The 16881-nt window shown below is 41.6% G+C and overlaps 1 protein-coding gene across 1 annotated transcript in view; it reads right to left on the bottom strand.

Annotated features, from left to right (window-relative positions):
• Window positions 1–16881, bottom strand: part of Ryr3 (ryanodine receptor 3) — a 517407-nt gene that overhangs the window by 1087 nt on the left and 499439 nt on the right. The window contains exons 92-102 of the mRNA XM_058584663.1: window positions 15844–16044; window positions 12334–12464; window positions 8449–8491; window positions 7660–7787; window positions 7251–7311; window positions 6792–6938; window positions 5217–5351; window positions 3549–3705; window positions 2766–2830; window positions 2287–2387; window positions 677–728 (exon numbers count right to left, since the gene is read on the bottom strand). Of these exons, the coding sequence (XP_058440646.1) occupies window positions 677–728; window positions 2287–2387; window positions 2766–2830; window positions 3549–3705; window positions 5217–5351; window positions 6792–6938; window positions 7251–7311; window positions 7660–7787; window positions 8449–8491; window positions 12334–12464; window positions 15844–16044 (1221 nt within the window). The remainder of the gene's footprint in view (window positions 1–676; window positions 729–2286; window positions 2388–2765; window positions 2831–3548; window positions 3706–5216; window positions 5352–6791; window positions 6939–7250; window positions 7312–7659; window positions 7788–8448; window positions 8492–12333; window positions 12465–15843; window positions 16045–16881) is intronic.

Here is a 16881-nt window from a genome sequence, read left to right on the forward strand (position 1 = left end):
TGCTCTACTCCAGCCCACAGTGCTGGCAGGGAGGAGGAAAATGCATCCTCTGCCCCTTCCCCCAAAAAAAGATTTTGCAAGAGGGTCTGGTCCCATGTCATTTGTAAGTGGAGGGAAGACTGAATGCACTTGTTGGGGTGCATTCTGTGCTGGCTTAGGCAGATGCCTGAGAGCGCAGGTCTATGTACCCACCATGTCTTCCTTCACTTAGGGAGCTGTAGTTTTCCTACAAATCCAGTGATGTTTGGATATTGACTAACCGTTTTCATCCCTTATTCTATTTTTCTCATAGTCACAGAAAGTATCCTCACTTGTCCTCTTTCACGCACACCTCCACATTCCCACTGTCACCCCCGCACAAGGTCGTTCTCTGACTCCCCTATTCTTTGTTACAGCCACTTACTCCATTTCTCATTGTCATTTCCTCTAATGTTCTCCCCACCCCCAGTTATTCTGCTCTGAAGCAGTGGGAGCAATGGTTTAGGAAATGTCAGTGTTCAGCAGGAGGACTCTGGAAATAGGTAGGGTCCCCATAGAATTCGGGCTTCTTTAAGTCAGATAGGGGATGGAAAAAATGCATGCAAGAGAATAGTGGGGTCATTTTTTGGATATTGACTCTTAAAACTCAGGGAAGATCTAACACAGGTAGGGTTCTTAAGGGCATTTTATTTCTCACCTGACCCGTGTGCTCTGTTTCATCTTTGTTAATTAAATACATCAGAAAGAACCTGAAGGAAAAAAGACATGATGAGAAAAAGGTGTCTTAACCAAAGTTCACTTACCAACTACCTCTTTACCGTCCCTAATCTTTGAGCTTAGAGTTTTGTCCACCATTTAAGAAAATCCTAAACAGTAAAATGGAAGCCCAACCTTTTACCATAAAATTTTAACCAGCTGATTTATCTAATGAAAATGTAGACCTGAAATCATAGGTGAGCATCAAGGGTGTCAGGCAGGAAAAAGGCTGAAAGTATTTGATCCCCTTAAGGTGCGTTCATGCTTCCAGAAATCTAGTTTTGTTTTTTTTTTATACTGGTCAACTCGGAAATCCTAGTGTGGTCTTACTTGTTCTACCCATGATCCATGTGGAAGATTTGTGTCCGTCTCTGACACATGAGTGTCCTGAGGGGCTGAACTCTCAGCTCACATTACGCAAGTTCAGAGACAATTTCCAAAGGAACTAACCTTGTGCCCTTCAGGAAAAGGCTGAAGGCAAGGAAGAAAGAATATCCTTCTCAGGGTGGTGCTGTACTTAGAGGGATGGCTCTAGATACGTTAGTTTCGCCTTCCCTAAAGAAGGCAGGGCCATGTCTTCATCATCACTGTTCCCCTAGCACACTTATTAAATTGAAAAAGCATCATTTTAGGTGGGAAGATCAAACATAAGTAATTGGAGTCTATCCCACAAAAGTCTCAGCAAGGAGGCCCCACCTGGAACACCACCGACATGCATCTGTACTCCCGCTATGCGAGCTTGAGGCCAGTGCTCATTTCCTGTTAGGCATGTATCTTGATCACCTCCACTGAGATGTAAGTTCTGAGAATATACAGGAACAAATAGAAATTCCAATCTAACTTTCCCAAAGGCTGGACCTGTTCCTTCCTACAGAAAGATTAGGACTTTCTAAACAATAAAAGATAGGACAGAGTGGGGAAGGACAAAGTCAGGAAGCAGAGCATTTGTGTCCTTGAAAATGATCAGTTATAAAGTCAACTATCAGATCACATAATTACATGGTAGGCTCAAATAACTTGTTATTGAGCAAATCCTTTGCCTTAGAAGAAATCCATGTATTCATTTACTGTTTCTTTGGGTTGCCCAGATGTTGCTGTACAGATACGACAGTGTGAAAACATAGCCACCCAGAATTATGCCACTCTCATGGAGTTGTATTAATGGGATGATGAGGCCTGAAAATTGGCTACAGATCACTGGCCTCTTTGAGGAGGAAGGCCTTTCAGTAAGGGGTACACAGGAGAATGTAAAAGAAACAGTACAGACAGGGAGCCTAGGAGGTTATCTGCCTAGCTCCTGGTTAGCTGAGGATGCTGCTCACTCACTGGACAAGAGCTGGAAATAAAAATGGACATTCTTTAGGATTGAAAAGCATGGAAACTCCACTGGAAAAAGAAATTGGTGGGGGTCTTGTCACAGCTTGGGAATGCCTGTGGTATAGCAGGGACAGCAATGCAGTGCATATGGACAAATGGTTTGGGCATTCTTTTTATTTGTTTTAATTAGTTATATGACAGTAGAATTCACTTTGATTAATTAAGAATACTCACAAGTAGTTGGCTAAGTTGTGCTCTTGTAATGTGTGTGTCTCAAAACCATGAGGAGTTGTGTCAAAGTAGTCATTGCCAATGCCACAGATGAAACATTTAGTCTGTGAAAAGTAACAGAAAAGGCAGTTATAGGAAGAAGGCTGGTCTGTTGAACAATGCTGTTCTCTTTAGTGCTTTTGGCTATTAGCACTGTGCAGTAAATGACTGACTATCTGCCTAGCTCCTGGTTAGCTGAGGATGCTGCTCACTCCAACCATGGGACAGTGGAGGAAGCAGCAGTGTGGCAGGCTGGGGGAAGGTACACAGGGGAGAAATGCCCAGAAGTGTGGTAGATGGGCACAGAGCAGGCACCAGACAATCATATAAAACCATTTATGGTTTTGCCCAGGGCTGACCCTAACTAATAGCAATTTTTTTAAAAAAAAGATCTGGCTATGTGAATATAAAAATAGGGTTGGAATGAGTAGTTAGAGTATTACCTCCATATCTTCTCGTACTTGTTCCTGCTGGTCTCTGAGTTCTCCAAAAGCATCAATAATAAGACCTGGAATTTTAAAACAAAGACCTAGCATCTTAATCTGCATAGTGATCTCGAGGGAGTGGCAGAGTCCATTTATCAAAGTGCTGCCTCCCTGCTGACCATTTCTCGCTGATGCTGTCATCTCCTCGAAACTCTCCTCTCCACCACCCCCTCCTTCTCCTGTTGTGCTTGGCCATTTGTTTCAGTCTTTGGGATGGGCTTTTCCACTTCTACTGGCCCCTCGGACCTGGATGTGTACCAGGGTCTTTGCTTCTGGGCCCTTAACACCTGCATATTGCACAGGATGACTCAAACTAAATTAATCTTCTTTTTCCAATTCCTGACAAGCTGTTGACAAATATTACTACTTCTTATCCCCCCCCCCCAAAGATGATTAAAAACCCTTCACATTCCCACAGCTCCTATCTGTTTCTTCCCCATCTCAAGAGGACAAAGACCCAGGCAAGACTAGTCACAGATCTCCAGGCAGAAGTAGTGATGAGGCTATAATTCAGAGTAGGGAGTCTGCTCGGGATTTTCAAGTTTCTTGTAACAGTGACTGGGTGAAATTTGACTTTATGTAATCAAGGCCTCAAAAGAGTAAATGCTCCAAATTTACTAAATTAACCGGTGAATGAATTCACAAACTTCTTTATAAAACAATTAGGTCATAGATGCAAAAAAGCAAAAAAAAACTCGATTCGTTAAATTTTGTTCATACTTAATATAACGGGCAACATACCTTGAATGATGGCCAGCAAGATGACAATGACGAAGAAGAAAAAGGTAATGTCAAAGACAATGCGGTATATTTCATAAGGATCACCAGCAGGGTCTTCAATTTCATCACCAATGCCGCCCCCTGCTCTCACTCCCACATACATGTGGAAAAGGTAGCACTAGGGAAGAAAAATGGTGGTGATTAAAGCAAAAGCTTTAGTTTCCTGCGTGAGTGTGATTAGATCAGAGTGGCAGCTCTGACCAAGAGCCAGGGACTCTGCAGTGATAGCAGTATCCCTGGCTGCTAACTGCTGTCTCCTATACCATCTGATCAGTTTATTATCTACAACGATAGAAAAATTGATATTTCATTTAAATGCACTGCTGGGGATTGAACTCAAAGCTTTGTGCATACTGGGCAAGCACTCTACCACTGAGCTATATTCCCAGCCTTTTTTGGTTAAACAGTTTTGAACTACTTGATACATACAACAGAATTAATTAAAGGTACTTATGAGGGCTTAAATATATCTTATAAGTATGGCATATGCCAGATGATAGTTTTCCCTTAATGAATTTTAAGAGTGCCATCCTGGTGTTCAGGTTTGCTGTAAACTCTTGAGAAAAGCTTCCTTCTGCTTCTCCTGGTACACTTGGTAGGGATTTCTGCAGAATCTTAGATACAAGTTGAATATCCCTAATCAGAAATCCAGAATGCTCCAAAATAAAAGTGTGAGTACTGACATGACACCACAAATGGAAAATTTCACCCTTGACCTCATATGACAGGACAAAATGTAGGCACAGCAAGGGTGATATAAAATCATCCTCAGACTGCGTATAGGTTTGGGAATGTAGCTAAGTGGGCAAGTGGTCCCAACTTCAATCCCTGGTGCGCCCCCCCCCCCCCCCAAAAAAAAAGTCAGTTCTGGTCCCCTGCCTTTTGGATAAGGGATGCTCAACATGTAAGACTTGCTGCTTCTGCATGTTTGATCAAGTGTAGGCCTTTGGGCACTGGCTCACCACCATCTTTCCTCCTGAATGGGTGGGTTAAACTCACAGGGTAAGGGCAGCTGAAAATTGGGTACCAATCCCTGTGCTCTGGTGCCTAGTATTGCCATCTCGTGAGGGCAGTTGTCTCAGGGCATAAGGAGAGTTTTTAGCCAAAAAAGTTACTGATTTTATAGAGAAATGCACACAGACCAGGGTAGTTCACTACCACCTGTCCCCTACACGTTCTTTTGTTGAAATCAGGTTATGGTGTATGTGATAGTGGGTCACCCTAAGCTGTTCCTCCCACCAGGGCCTGGCCTTTCAGGACCCCCATTTGTTCCTGCTGGTGTCATGTTCTTCAGCCTTTAGGTGGCTGTTCTGAAAGAACTCCACTGGTTGGAATGAATCAGATGCATTTCTGGGGGACTTTGCTCCTCATTCTCAAGCACCAGAATCAAAGCTTGACTTCCATGCAATTTAGGTGCAGGTCCATTCTCAAGGCTGTCTCATCTTTACCTTGGAGAGTCGAGATGAACAGTGGCCCCACTGTGGCATGCTTTTCTTTCCAAGACACTTATTCCCTGGGAATGAAAGCTGTTTCCCTCCTCTCTTCCCAGGGCATCCCTTTCTAGTCCCTCCTCCTCCACAGCGCTCAGTTCTTCAGGCCCCCATGTGACTGCACGGTGCAGGCTCTTACCGTCATCATGTCATCACACTTCATATCAGGCTCATCGTCATCTTCACTTTTGTTGTAGAACTTGCGGAAGAAGTTGAAAGCCACCACGGTATAGAGGTAAACCACCACGGCCAGGAGACCAACAGTCAGAACCAACTGGAGAGGAGAAGACAAATGAGGAGAAGGCGGGGGCGCTCTGCCTCCAGAGCTTCATGGGAGACTCTAGCTCAGAGGAAGTGTGAGGCAGCAGGGAGAAGAGAGGTGGAGGGGCCATGCTCTATGCACGGAAGGAAAGACCGACCCCAGGGAAGAGGCTTAGTGGGAGAACAGTAATGAGGTGTTAAGGTTGAGTTCTCTTCCCCCTAACTGTCCATACCTGGGGATACAACTGAATTTGGAGATAGAGCCTTTGAAGAGGTTATTTAGTTATATAAAGAGGCCAAGAGGGTGGAGAGGGGGCACAGGGACAAGTGTGAAATTGCAGCTGGGGGCAGCTGTCCACAAGCTAAGGAACGAGGCCTGAGGGGAAACCAACCCTGTTAGCTACTTGATATTAAACTTCCAGCCTCCAGAACCTGGAGCCAAAAAGTTCTGTCGTTGATCTGTAATTCTCTTATGGCATCCCTAGGATATAAGGGTTCAGCCACATGAATGCGGATTAGGGGCCTCTACCAGGGCCTAAGACTGAGCTGGAGATAGGAAGATGAACAAGGTCAAATCTTTGCCTAAAAGGAGTTACACTAAAGGGAATGGGCACGAGCACCAATAGAAAGACCAAAACAGATGTGCTCAGCAGCCTCTTGAGGGGTGAAGAGTCAAACTCTGTACTGCAGACCTCACAGAAAGTAGTTGGTTTAGAAAAAAAGAACTTGGACTTCCTACCATAGAAAAGCAAAGGGCTCAAATCTAAGCTCAGCCACTTAGTCATGGCTATATGGTCTTGGGTAAAATATAGCCTCTGAGCCTTAATTCTCTTATTGGTAAAGTGACCATAAGATCTACCTTATAAGATAGTTGTGAGACTGTCACAGTACCTGTGACTTGGCACAAGCATGGTGATTTTAATTTCCTTCCTCTATTATACCAGAGTTTACAGATGTGAGAAGGTATGTCTCATGCATAATTGTTCTCAAGTGTTAAACAATTTGAATCTGTAGACAAGAAGCCCTTGCATGACTTTAATATGGCTATTTTCAGTCTGTTCAATTCCCAGATGAACCATATATACACATATGCATACTATATATGTAGAGAGATGTGTCCCTAATTAAGAACAAATATACAGACATCAAAAGCAGCAAGTAGGCATATATAGATAGAACCCTCCCCGCAAAGCTAACTCCCAGGGAATATATCAAAGCCTAAAAAAATCCTTTCAACACCAATTCTGATATTTCCATCCATTACCTTGCTATAAGTGTAAAGAGTCTCCTAAATCAAGGTCTTGTGCCTCTCGCAATTTTGTAAAGGTAGTTCAAGTATTTGGCCAACAAAGGTGCGTTATGTGCTATCACACATTTCTTCCTGTCACATACTGTGTACTACTTGTTATTTTTTTCCTATCCATTCTGTTCCAAATCAGTATAAACCCAATACCTGTTTGCCATTGTGGGTTACAGATGACAGAATAGTCCTCAAGGTCTTGAAGCCCATTGCAATATCCAATAGATGAGCAGCAAAGAAGAAGTTGTTGTAGTGACCCAGGACTGACATGGTGGTGTACCAGGCAAGGTAGAGAAAGGACTGTGGAAATGAAAGAAAATTAGCATTTGTACTGCTTGGTGTGCTCATTAAGCTGTCCCCCCCACACTCCCTCATTTGAGATGACAGTGAGGATAGAGGGGATCACAGTGCTATAGTACTATAAGCCCAATGACTGCCAGGGAAGCCCCAGCTGCCCTCACTGTTGTACGAGGAAGAGTCCCCTGGCACCTCTGAGGCTGTCAGTTCCTGACCGTTTCTGGGCAGGATGGTTCATAGCTTTTCCCTTGAGGTATCCAAAGACATCTCTGAATCTGGGGCAAAGAATCTTGTTTTTCCAGGTGTGATACTTACATTGTCAGTAAAAACAACCCCCAGTTTCCAGATATGGTACTTCATGTCGATGGAACTCAGCCTAAAGAGGAGCAAATAATTTCATAACGTAAGAATGTCAAGATTTAGTTAAGTGTTTAATAACCTAAATATAGCTCTGAACTTTATCAAGTAATATGGGTTCCCTAGAGACAGAATAGTTGAGTCATATATCCTGAAATCTTAATTAGTCTTTCTCTTACAGCTCTATTGGGCATAAAAACTGCTTGGTCTCATTTTTTAAAACAGTGCTCTCCCAGTACATTAGAACTTAGGTCAGAGCCTGGGAGAGCAAAGAATGGTTGCAGTTTTCCCTCCAGCACACTGGAGAGGAATGCAAACACAAAGGCTCTATTGAACCATTTTGGATTTTAACACCTAAGCTCTTTACCAGGATACCAGAGAAGCCGCCTCTGCTTTGGTCTCTTCCACTGGGCTAAAGTCAAGGGCATTTTTGTCCAAACCCAGGAGTTCAGCGATGCGCTCTGCCCCATAGAGATCTCCATACTTGTTGATCACCTAAAGCAAAAAAAGCTAGGTGAACTGGGGCTGCAGGCCACCTTCCATGTTTTCTCTAGCTCCCCATCTTCTGAGCTTTGCTACATTTTGAGTTCTTCCAAGGGGTGGATTTAAGACATGACTCAAAATGCAATGGGGATGGGGTAAGCCCTGAGAAAAAGGAAGTGATAATGCTCCTTAAGAAAAACTGCTTTTTATGCTGGAATTTTTTTTTTTTTTTTTGTACTGGGGATTTAGCCCAGGGGTACTTTACCATGGAGTTATAGTCCCAGCCCTTTGAATTACTTTTAAAATTTTGAGATAGGATCTCACTAAGTTGCTTGGGGACTTGCTAAATTGCTGAGGTTGACCTCAAATTAAGATCCTCCTATTTCAGCCTCCCAAGCCACTGGATTTACAGATGTGTGCCATTGCATCTGGCATCTTTTTAAAGGGGAGAGAAAAGTCTTAATTTGGAGGGGGGAAGGGAACTATTTAAAGCAGATAAGTATGAGAAGCTAAACACCTACAGACGTGCATATACAATCCGTCCTGTGACTTATTCTTGAGATGCCATCTTAAAACTAACACTACGTTTATTCATGTCTGTATATATGGAGAACTTAACATACTACATTTCTTTATAATCATCATGGACTTTGTCCCCATTGAAAAGGCATACCTTTCTCTTCACAAACTTGTCCCAGTAGTTATTAGGAAAAGATCTGAAAAATAAAATGAAAAAGGCAGATTCTTAACATCAAGGCAGGTACATCAAGAAACTCACCAGTCTGAGTGTCTGGGCCTGTGATCTTTTTATTTCCGTCCTGCTCACTGAAGAATCCAAGGTGATTGAAGTTAGAGTCATCATAGATCTCCTGATTTATGATTCCACTACTTTATATTGACTACTGAAGCGCTTGGAAAGCTGCTCTCCATTTTCTATCTCACAATTGTGATTAAGAACCAGGCATCTTGATGACTAGCCAGAAGGAATTTTTTAAAAACTTTCCCAGCATGCACACCTGGCCCTGTTGCTCCCAGGTTCCTGGCTGCCCACCCATGCATCCCTGGTTCCCTCTGAGCCCCAGAATGTCTCCTGTACCACCACCACTACTGTTCCCTGCAGGCAGAAGTCTACATACCTATTTTTCTCCTCTGTGTACTGGGGGAATTTAAACCATGAGCTCCATTCCCAGCCCTGTGTATTTCTGATTTTGAGACCATGGCCAGCCTCAGAAACTGATTGAGGCCCTAACTTGTGATCCTCCTTCCCCGCCTCCTGAGTCACTGGAATTACAGGCATGCACCATTGGGCCTGGCCAGATATATTTCTTGATCTTGTCTCCTTGATCCCAGTATAAACCAGAACTAAAACCTAGTAGGAAACATGTGTTCCATTCAATGAGTTGCTGTGTCAGAAAAGGGTAGGTAGTAGGGATGCAGGATGTGATGGAATATATAGACAAGGTTCCTAGTTTTGTGGTTTCCAGACTGGGACTTGCCTTTGGTTAATTTATATACAGTTTTTCTTAACAAGTGTGCACTTCTACTCTATTTTCCATTCCCACACAAGTCTGGTAGCCCCTACTTTCATAGGTCCCTGTCTCCTATAGAAGTGGTTCCTTGTTTTGTACCAGCCCCAGCCTCCCCAGAGAGATCTTCCTTCTGCGTGTAGTTTGTACCAGCTCTGCTGTAAATAGTTTCTTATTAGAGTCAAGAAAGAACTGCCACCTTCAGGTATGTTGACCAAAACTATTCGATTTCCCCCCATGCATTGTACTTAAACTCTAAAATAAAATACGTAGAAATTAAGCCACACCAATACCTCCTTTCTGTTAAATCCCTTATACAAATAGACTGATACAATTCTGAGCATTTTGAATTTCTTATCCCTTGACTAGGGACAGGAAGCGCCTTGAAGGTAGAACATATTTTTACTCTATAACATTCCTTAAAAAATAGACTTTCAGAAGGGAAATGCATTAATAATGTATTTGCATATGAATGGAAAAAAATATAAGATGTTCATCCTCTTTTGTAATCAGGGAAATGTACACACCTACCAGATCAGCAAAATTATCTTACAACAATAAGGGCTGGCAAAGAGGAAGAGAAGTAGAAACTCTTGATATAGCCAGTTACTGTGGCACACACCTGTAATCTCAATGACTCCGGAGGCTGAGGCAGGAGGATCTCAAGTTCAAAGCCAGCCTCAGCAATTTAACAAGGCTCTCAGCACTTAGTGAGACCCTGTCCTCATTATAGAAAATACAAAGGGCTGGGGATACAGCTCAGTGGTTACCCTGGGTTCAATCCCTGCTGAAAACAAAACCCTCTTGATAAGTACGATTTAGAATGTACATTAGAATAAACATTTCACATATCCTAGTATTTAGCGAATTCCCCAACTGGTTCTATCCTACAGGGAAACGCTTGGACTTGTGCTTCAGATATAGGAATGGTCATTGTAGCACTGTTTCTAAGATCCACAAACTGGAAACAATCGAAACATGCACTGCCAGATGCACAAGGCATACACTTACATGTTGGAAATAAATAGCTATACACGTTAATGTAGTGAGCTCCACGAACATAATGCTGAACAGAAGATTCAAGTGATAGTATAATTTCTATAGTAGTATGATTCCATTTATATAAAGTTCAAGAGAATTAAAGCAGTACATTTAAAGACAAATACCTAAGTGAACACTATAAAGCAGGCGAGTGAATGTAAGAATCAACTTCATTAACTAGTACTGGATATTAGAAAAGAAGTTAGCAGGAAGGAGGGGGGAGTTAGGAGTATAAGATCAGGGACAAAAACAGGCTTTCAGCAATATTCTATTTTTTTCAACTTTGGAACTCATTTAAATGCATATTTACATGTCTTTATATGTGTTTAACAATATAAAAATAAAGCAAGCCAGCTCAGAGTGGATAATGTGTAATAGAGTGCAACAGGGTGTCTGTGCTGAGGCGATGGAACTAATGTTATATAGCACAATGGGGCCACCTTAGTCCACAGTCAATTACACATTTCAAAAGAACTAGGGAAAAGTTTGAAGGATGTTAATTACTGATTTGATCAGTATAGATTGTATACATGTATCAAATTATAACACTATACCCCACAAATAAGTATAAATATCAATTAAAATTGTTTATATTTTAAGGAGAGCCTTTTTTAAATTAGTTAATTGAACAAAGTATCATGTACTATGACATTTTTGTTAAAAACAGTCACTCTAAAAAATTTAAAGCATGCATTATTCTGAGTACTTAAGCCACTTGAAAAATATCCTTGTTGGGAAATTTTGGTATACTTGTCTCATTAAAATAATTTCTAGAAACTGGACTGCACTTTTACCGAGATATTAAAGCCATATCACCTTGTACCACAGACTTACACATTACTAAGAATTATAGAAAGCTTACTTTAAAATTAATAGTATAACACTTCTGAAATGCAATGACAAAGGATCAGAAATAACACTTAGTGGTTTTTCTTAGGAGACTGGCAAGGATCTGCAGGCAGGGACAGACTTCAGATTTGCACTGCTCAGTTTTTAAGTTTTTCTAAGAAAATAGCTTTCCCTTTGTAGAGACCATTTTACCTTTAGACACCCACCTCTCAATTTGCTTGATTGTCTTTAGGTGAGAAGCAGTTTTCTTCCCCTGGGGTCAGGGTTATGTTTCCAAATATTTAAGCATATCTTAAATATTTTAATTGGCAGGGCTAAGAGTTCCAGCAGTCACCTATGTTTAGTTTCACGACAATAATTTATCTTGCAACTCTCCTTTTCATAACGGAATGTACTGGCATTCGAGCATGCCATTTGCTATTGTGATGGCTATTTTTTTGAACAGGTAGAAAACAGTTTGATGCCTGTACCAAGCATTTGACATGTGTTCATTAATCCTCCCAAGACTGTAGGAGGTGGTATCCTCAATTCCTCTATTGCTGAAGAGGAAACTGAGGTTTAGAAGGGTTGATTACCTTGCCCAAGCTCATAGTCCTCTAAATTGTAGAGCTGATGTCTGCTTCAAGAATTGGTGCTCTCCCCATTACAGTACCATGTGCACACCAGGAAGCAAGGCTCGCCTCTGCAGACCTCCTCAGATTGCCTGTTTGAACTGCCCCGCAATACTATGCAGGGAGGAAGTCTGTTACCAAACAGCTGTCAGTTTAAAGAGATTTCAGAGAGGATACATCACAGGACAGCCGTGTCACTGGGGGGCTCTGGAGAAGCTCAGCTGGATCTCCAGATCCTTGTCCAGTTAAGTCTTGGAAGTATATGACTCAAATGTGGAAACCTAGTTTGATACCAGATTAATCCAATATTAATCAAACAAGCTCAGTACCTCCTGATAATCTCTTCTCTCATTAAATTTACAGATATACACCAGTGTTTGAGGGGAAGTAGGCTACTTTTTTGAATAGGCAAGGAAGAAGTCCCAGAAACCAAAGTCAGGCTTATGTTAATCAGTCTCAAAGGTTGGCGAAGCATTAGATTTACAACAGAGATTTGTATTGCTCTGGGAGTGGGGGTGGAAGGACACTTACGGTGTGTTGATTACCAAGCGGTCCCACTGCCCCTTGATGTCATCTTCAGATGGTTGTTCAGTGATATACAAACCATCAAACTCCAGCTTTCTGGCAATTTCTTTTTCCCTTTTGAATACCACCAAAGGGACCTGGGAATGGGGGGACAGTCATTAGAGAAGGTTTTATGATTAAAAGCACCTGCTTCCAGACATTCATCACAAAATTAACCTTCCAACTTCAGGGCACTAAATTTATGCTGGGGTTCTTAGGGCACCTTGACAAAAGCCAAATCTCAGTCCTTTCACTACTCTACCTGCCCCTCCAAAAGCTAATCTAATTTGGTCCACTTTTTAAGGTTTCAGTTAAATAATTGATAATACAAACTGGGCATCTCTGCCCATCCTAGTGAGAAGGTAATTTTTAGATGAGACCTAGGAATAATACTCCTAGACTTGGTGTCGAACCAAGACTTAGAAAGGACAACAAACTATTCTAGAATAGATTGGTCAGCCACAGAAATATGTTGATGTGTTCCAACACCCTTCAAAGGCTAGGGTCATATTCATCTTATGCCTTTAGAATAGAAGTTTTCTTCCCATAAACAGCTCCTGCCAGGTAGTAGAACACACGTTTCTTCCTATCGTTCCCCACGGTTCTCCTTATCTGCAGGGGATACATTCTAAGACCCCCAGGAAGAGCCTGGAATCACACTCTGTATATCCTTTTTCCTATATGTACAAACACAAATTTAATACCTTTTTTAAAAAAAAATCTGAAGTACTTATTACACTGTGGCTATAATTTTTGCAGTTTGATATATGACAGCAGCAAAACTAACACATTTCTTTTTTCTTCTTCACACTTTAATGAATAGAAATTTGTTCTTACTCTAGATCTAAGCAGTCTCAGAATTTATTTAGGGCTTTTTTTTTTTGTGTGTGTGTGTGTGTGTGTGTGTAGAACTGTCACCTTTTCACTTAAAATAAAAACTTCATGGCTTCTCTTTGGCATAGCTGAATTGCCAGTATTAAGTAAAATAAGGGTTATTTGAACATAAGCAATGTGATGTCTTGAGAGTCAATCTGATCATTGAAAGGGCTACTGGTGACTAACAGGTAGTATATACAGTGTGGATTCACTGGACAAAGGGAAGATTCATATTTCATGGGACACAATGGGATTATGTGAGATTTCATCATACTACTCAGAATGGCAACTGTTTGAAACTTACGAATTGGTTATTTCTGGAATTTTCCATTTAATATTTTTGGACCACACTTGACTGAGGGTAACTGAAACTATGGATGAGGAGGAATACCATATTTATAACTTCAATTTTAGACTAGATAGTGTAGCATGGCTATAAAGTCCTACCACCAAGGGGAAACTCAAAAAGGGATAGGAGAGTAATTCACTGGCCTTAACTAAGTACACGTACTTCAAATAAGGGACAGAGTTAGTGAGGTCAGAGAATACTGCTGAAATACCAAGAAATGAGAAGTCAAAATAGCCAGAGCTGCTCTAGTGGGAAAAAACATTTGATCCTGGGCTTCTCAAGCATTTGGGACAACCCTGAGATCTTAAATTCAGAACTTTCTTCCAAAATTCTCTAAACTTCTGCAGGTGCCCCCCCTCCACTGCTCCTTTATTTCCAACACAAAAGGACAAAATTTACATAACAATTTATAGAGAGTGAACTCTTGCTTCCTTCCTTTTGGAAGCAACAAAGGGCACTGAGGAAGACTAATGTTAGGGAGGTGGCAAAGCCTAAAGATAGGGTTACTGGGGTGAGGAGCCAATGAGGGCTGTTAGTTAATGAATGGTTGGTGTGGGATAAGAGAAATTTATTCTTACTCTAGATCTAAGCAATCTAGATCTAGATAGGAGCATTCTAATTTCTGCTTTGAAATGACTCCACATATTCCCCTCTAGTCTTCTAGGAGTGTGTATGCCCTTGTAAGTAGTCCTTCTGTTAGTCACTATATAGTGTTTCTTCTTGATTTCTCTAGCTCTAGGTTTCTAACCACCAAACAGTAGCTAACACATCTAGCATTGTGATTACTCTTTCACGTATTAATTCACTAAATTCCTCAGACCTTTAGATGTTATAATGATACTCATTGTCACAGAGAAGTAAACAGAGGACTAGGGAAGTTAGCTGGCAGACTGTGAGTCCCAGTCAGGCAGCCTGACTTTAGAGCCCTTGCTTTCATAGACAATGTGGCATCCTTAGTGGCCCAGGGTACGGTCTTTGCAGCAGGGTAGCTGGACTTCCAACATGATACTATAGTTTACCAGGGGGAGAAAGGGCCTTGATAGGAATAAATTTCCTGGACTCCAAGATGGCTTGGTGTATAGCCAAGGAGACTTAAGAAAAATGTAATGAGAATCAAGTCATGAGAAATGTAATGAGGAAAAAAAAATGCTGTGATAGAAATAGCAATGAACTTAGAATAGCAAAAATTGAATGATTGGTGTAATTGTAGTAGTATCTAAGGACAGCCCCAGAACTATGGTTCCTGGTGTGCATGCCCCAGTGTAGCCACTCCATGCAACAACGAATCTGGGCTGGCCATGTGAGTTGCTTTAACCAAGAGAATATGATGGAAACAAAACTAGCTCTGAGCCATAGCTCTGGGCCTAAATCTTAATGGCTAACACTTCCACTTTTGTGCTCTGTTTGGAAACCCTAAGTTATGCATGTAAGAAGTCCGGCTACCCTGCTAGAGAAGAAACCACATGGAGGGAGTCTACACAGAGTGGGAGAGGCTCTAGCTACATTATCAGAGCCCAGCCTTCTAGCTGTTCCCCAGCAGGGCAATGTGCCATCTTGGCCTTTCTCATGCAAATGAGCTCCCAGATGGCTGCAGATTCAGCCCCTTCATTGGAGCAGAGGAGTGGCTAAATGTGCCCAGTCAGCCCACAAGTCAGGAGAGAGAAAATAGTTGTTCTTTAAACCACTAAGTTTTGGGGTCATTTGTTATGTAGCAATAGATCATAACTAAAACAGTAACACATCATTGATGTTTATTCTCATATCTTCTCATTAGGATAGAGCCATTCAAGATATTTTTAGTTAATTAACATATTTCAGTACTAGGGATGGAACCCAAGATCTCATGCAAGGTAGGCAAATAGTTTACCCCAGCCCTAAAAAGTTAACTTTATAAAAATTCAAACATTAATTCAAAGATCAGAAGAATCTCTCATGACTAGTTTCATCTGTGACTTACCTTGATGACTCTAAAGCTATGGATCCAACAAGAAGTGTCTGAAATGGGACTCCCAGCACAAGACTTTTCAAACTTGGGTGTGCATACAAATCACCTGGTAGATTCTGATTTAAAAGGCCTAGGGTGGAGCCTGTGATTCTGTGGTTCATTGTAGCTACCCAGTGAGGTCAGTGCTGATGCTGCATGAGCCTTACTCTATTAGCAAAGTCTTAGAGGACAAAGGGCCAGCTGGGCTCAGAAATGACACTTCTTCCTCAAGGAGTCAGATTAGACTCAAGAGTGACAGGCAGCTCACCTTCAGGCAGTAATAGCCCACCACACAGACTAGAGAGATGATGGTGTGGACAACAGCAAGGGCCCGCAGTGTTGGTGCCATATACCCAGTGCTTTCCTGCAGGACAAAGAACACCATCGCTTCTTCCTCTTCCTCATCATTAAAGGAATTCCACAGGTTTGCCACATCCTCGGTTTCTTCCTCTAATGGTTCTTCAGTGACCTGACCCAAGACACATGCTCACTTATAAACATCAGAAGAAGCCTCAGCCACTGGGCTCTCCCTACAATATGTCATTAGTATAACTTGTACAAATAGTGCTGACTCAACATTACTTGCTGAATAAATGAAGCTTTTAGATAACTCATTACTAGGAATCTCCCAGTATCTTGAATAATTGCGAATAAAAATTAAGGAGATAAAACCTATCTTTTTAAAAGAAAGCTAAATAAATAAATAAATGTAGGGGCCTTTTACTATATATACTATACCTCTGGGCCATAAGAGGTTATCAGGTGGCCTGAGAGGAGGCTGAGACATCAATGCATGTAAGCACAAACAGGCATGCACACTTGCTCATGCACATGTATACGTTTCCTGCAATTCCATTTACATCATGGCTTCAGATGCCACTCTTAACAGAAATGACACTCAGATCTACACCTTTGAGGTTTCTGTCCTGTGACTCTGACTGCCTGATGGCTATTTCTACCTGCATGGCCACCAGGAGTCACCTCAACCTCAGTATGTTAAAACCAAGCTACGTATCCTAAGATAGAATTCTGTTCTCCTTCTGTGGGCAACAGGGAGCCATGAATTTGTCAAGTAGAAGGTTGATGTGGATAAAACAGTGTTTCATGAAAATTACACTGGTGATTTTAAATAGGAAAGGAGATAGGCAAGAGATAGAAAAGCCAGTTATAGACTATACCAAGAATCTAGGATCAGTAATTCATTCCCTTAACAATTATCACATGCCTACAATATGCAAGACCTATTCACCAATTGTTCAAAATCTTCATTTATCCTGACTGGTACCTTTCTTTTCAACTCCTGCTA

This window comes from Marmota monax, unplaced genomic scaffold, assembly GCF_021218885.2.
Source record: "Marmota monax isolate L192 unplaced genomic scaffold, Marmota_monax_Labrador192_F-V1.1 WCK01_AAM20220418_F8-fsc00001, whole genome shotgun sequence".
Taxonomy (NCBI): Eukaryota; Metazoa; Chordata; class Mammalia; order Rodentia; family Sciuridae; genus Marmota; species Marmota monax.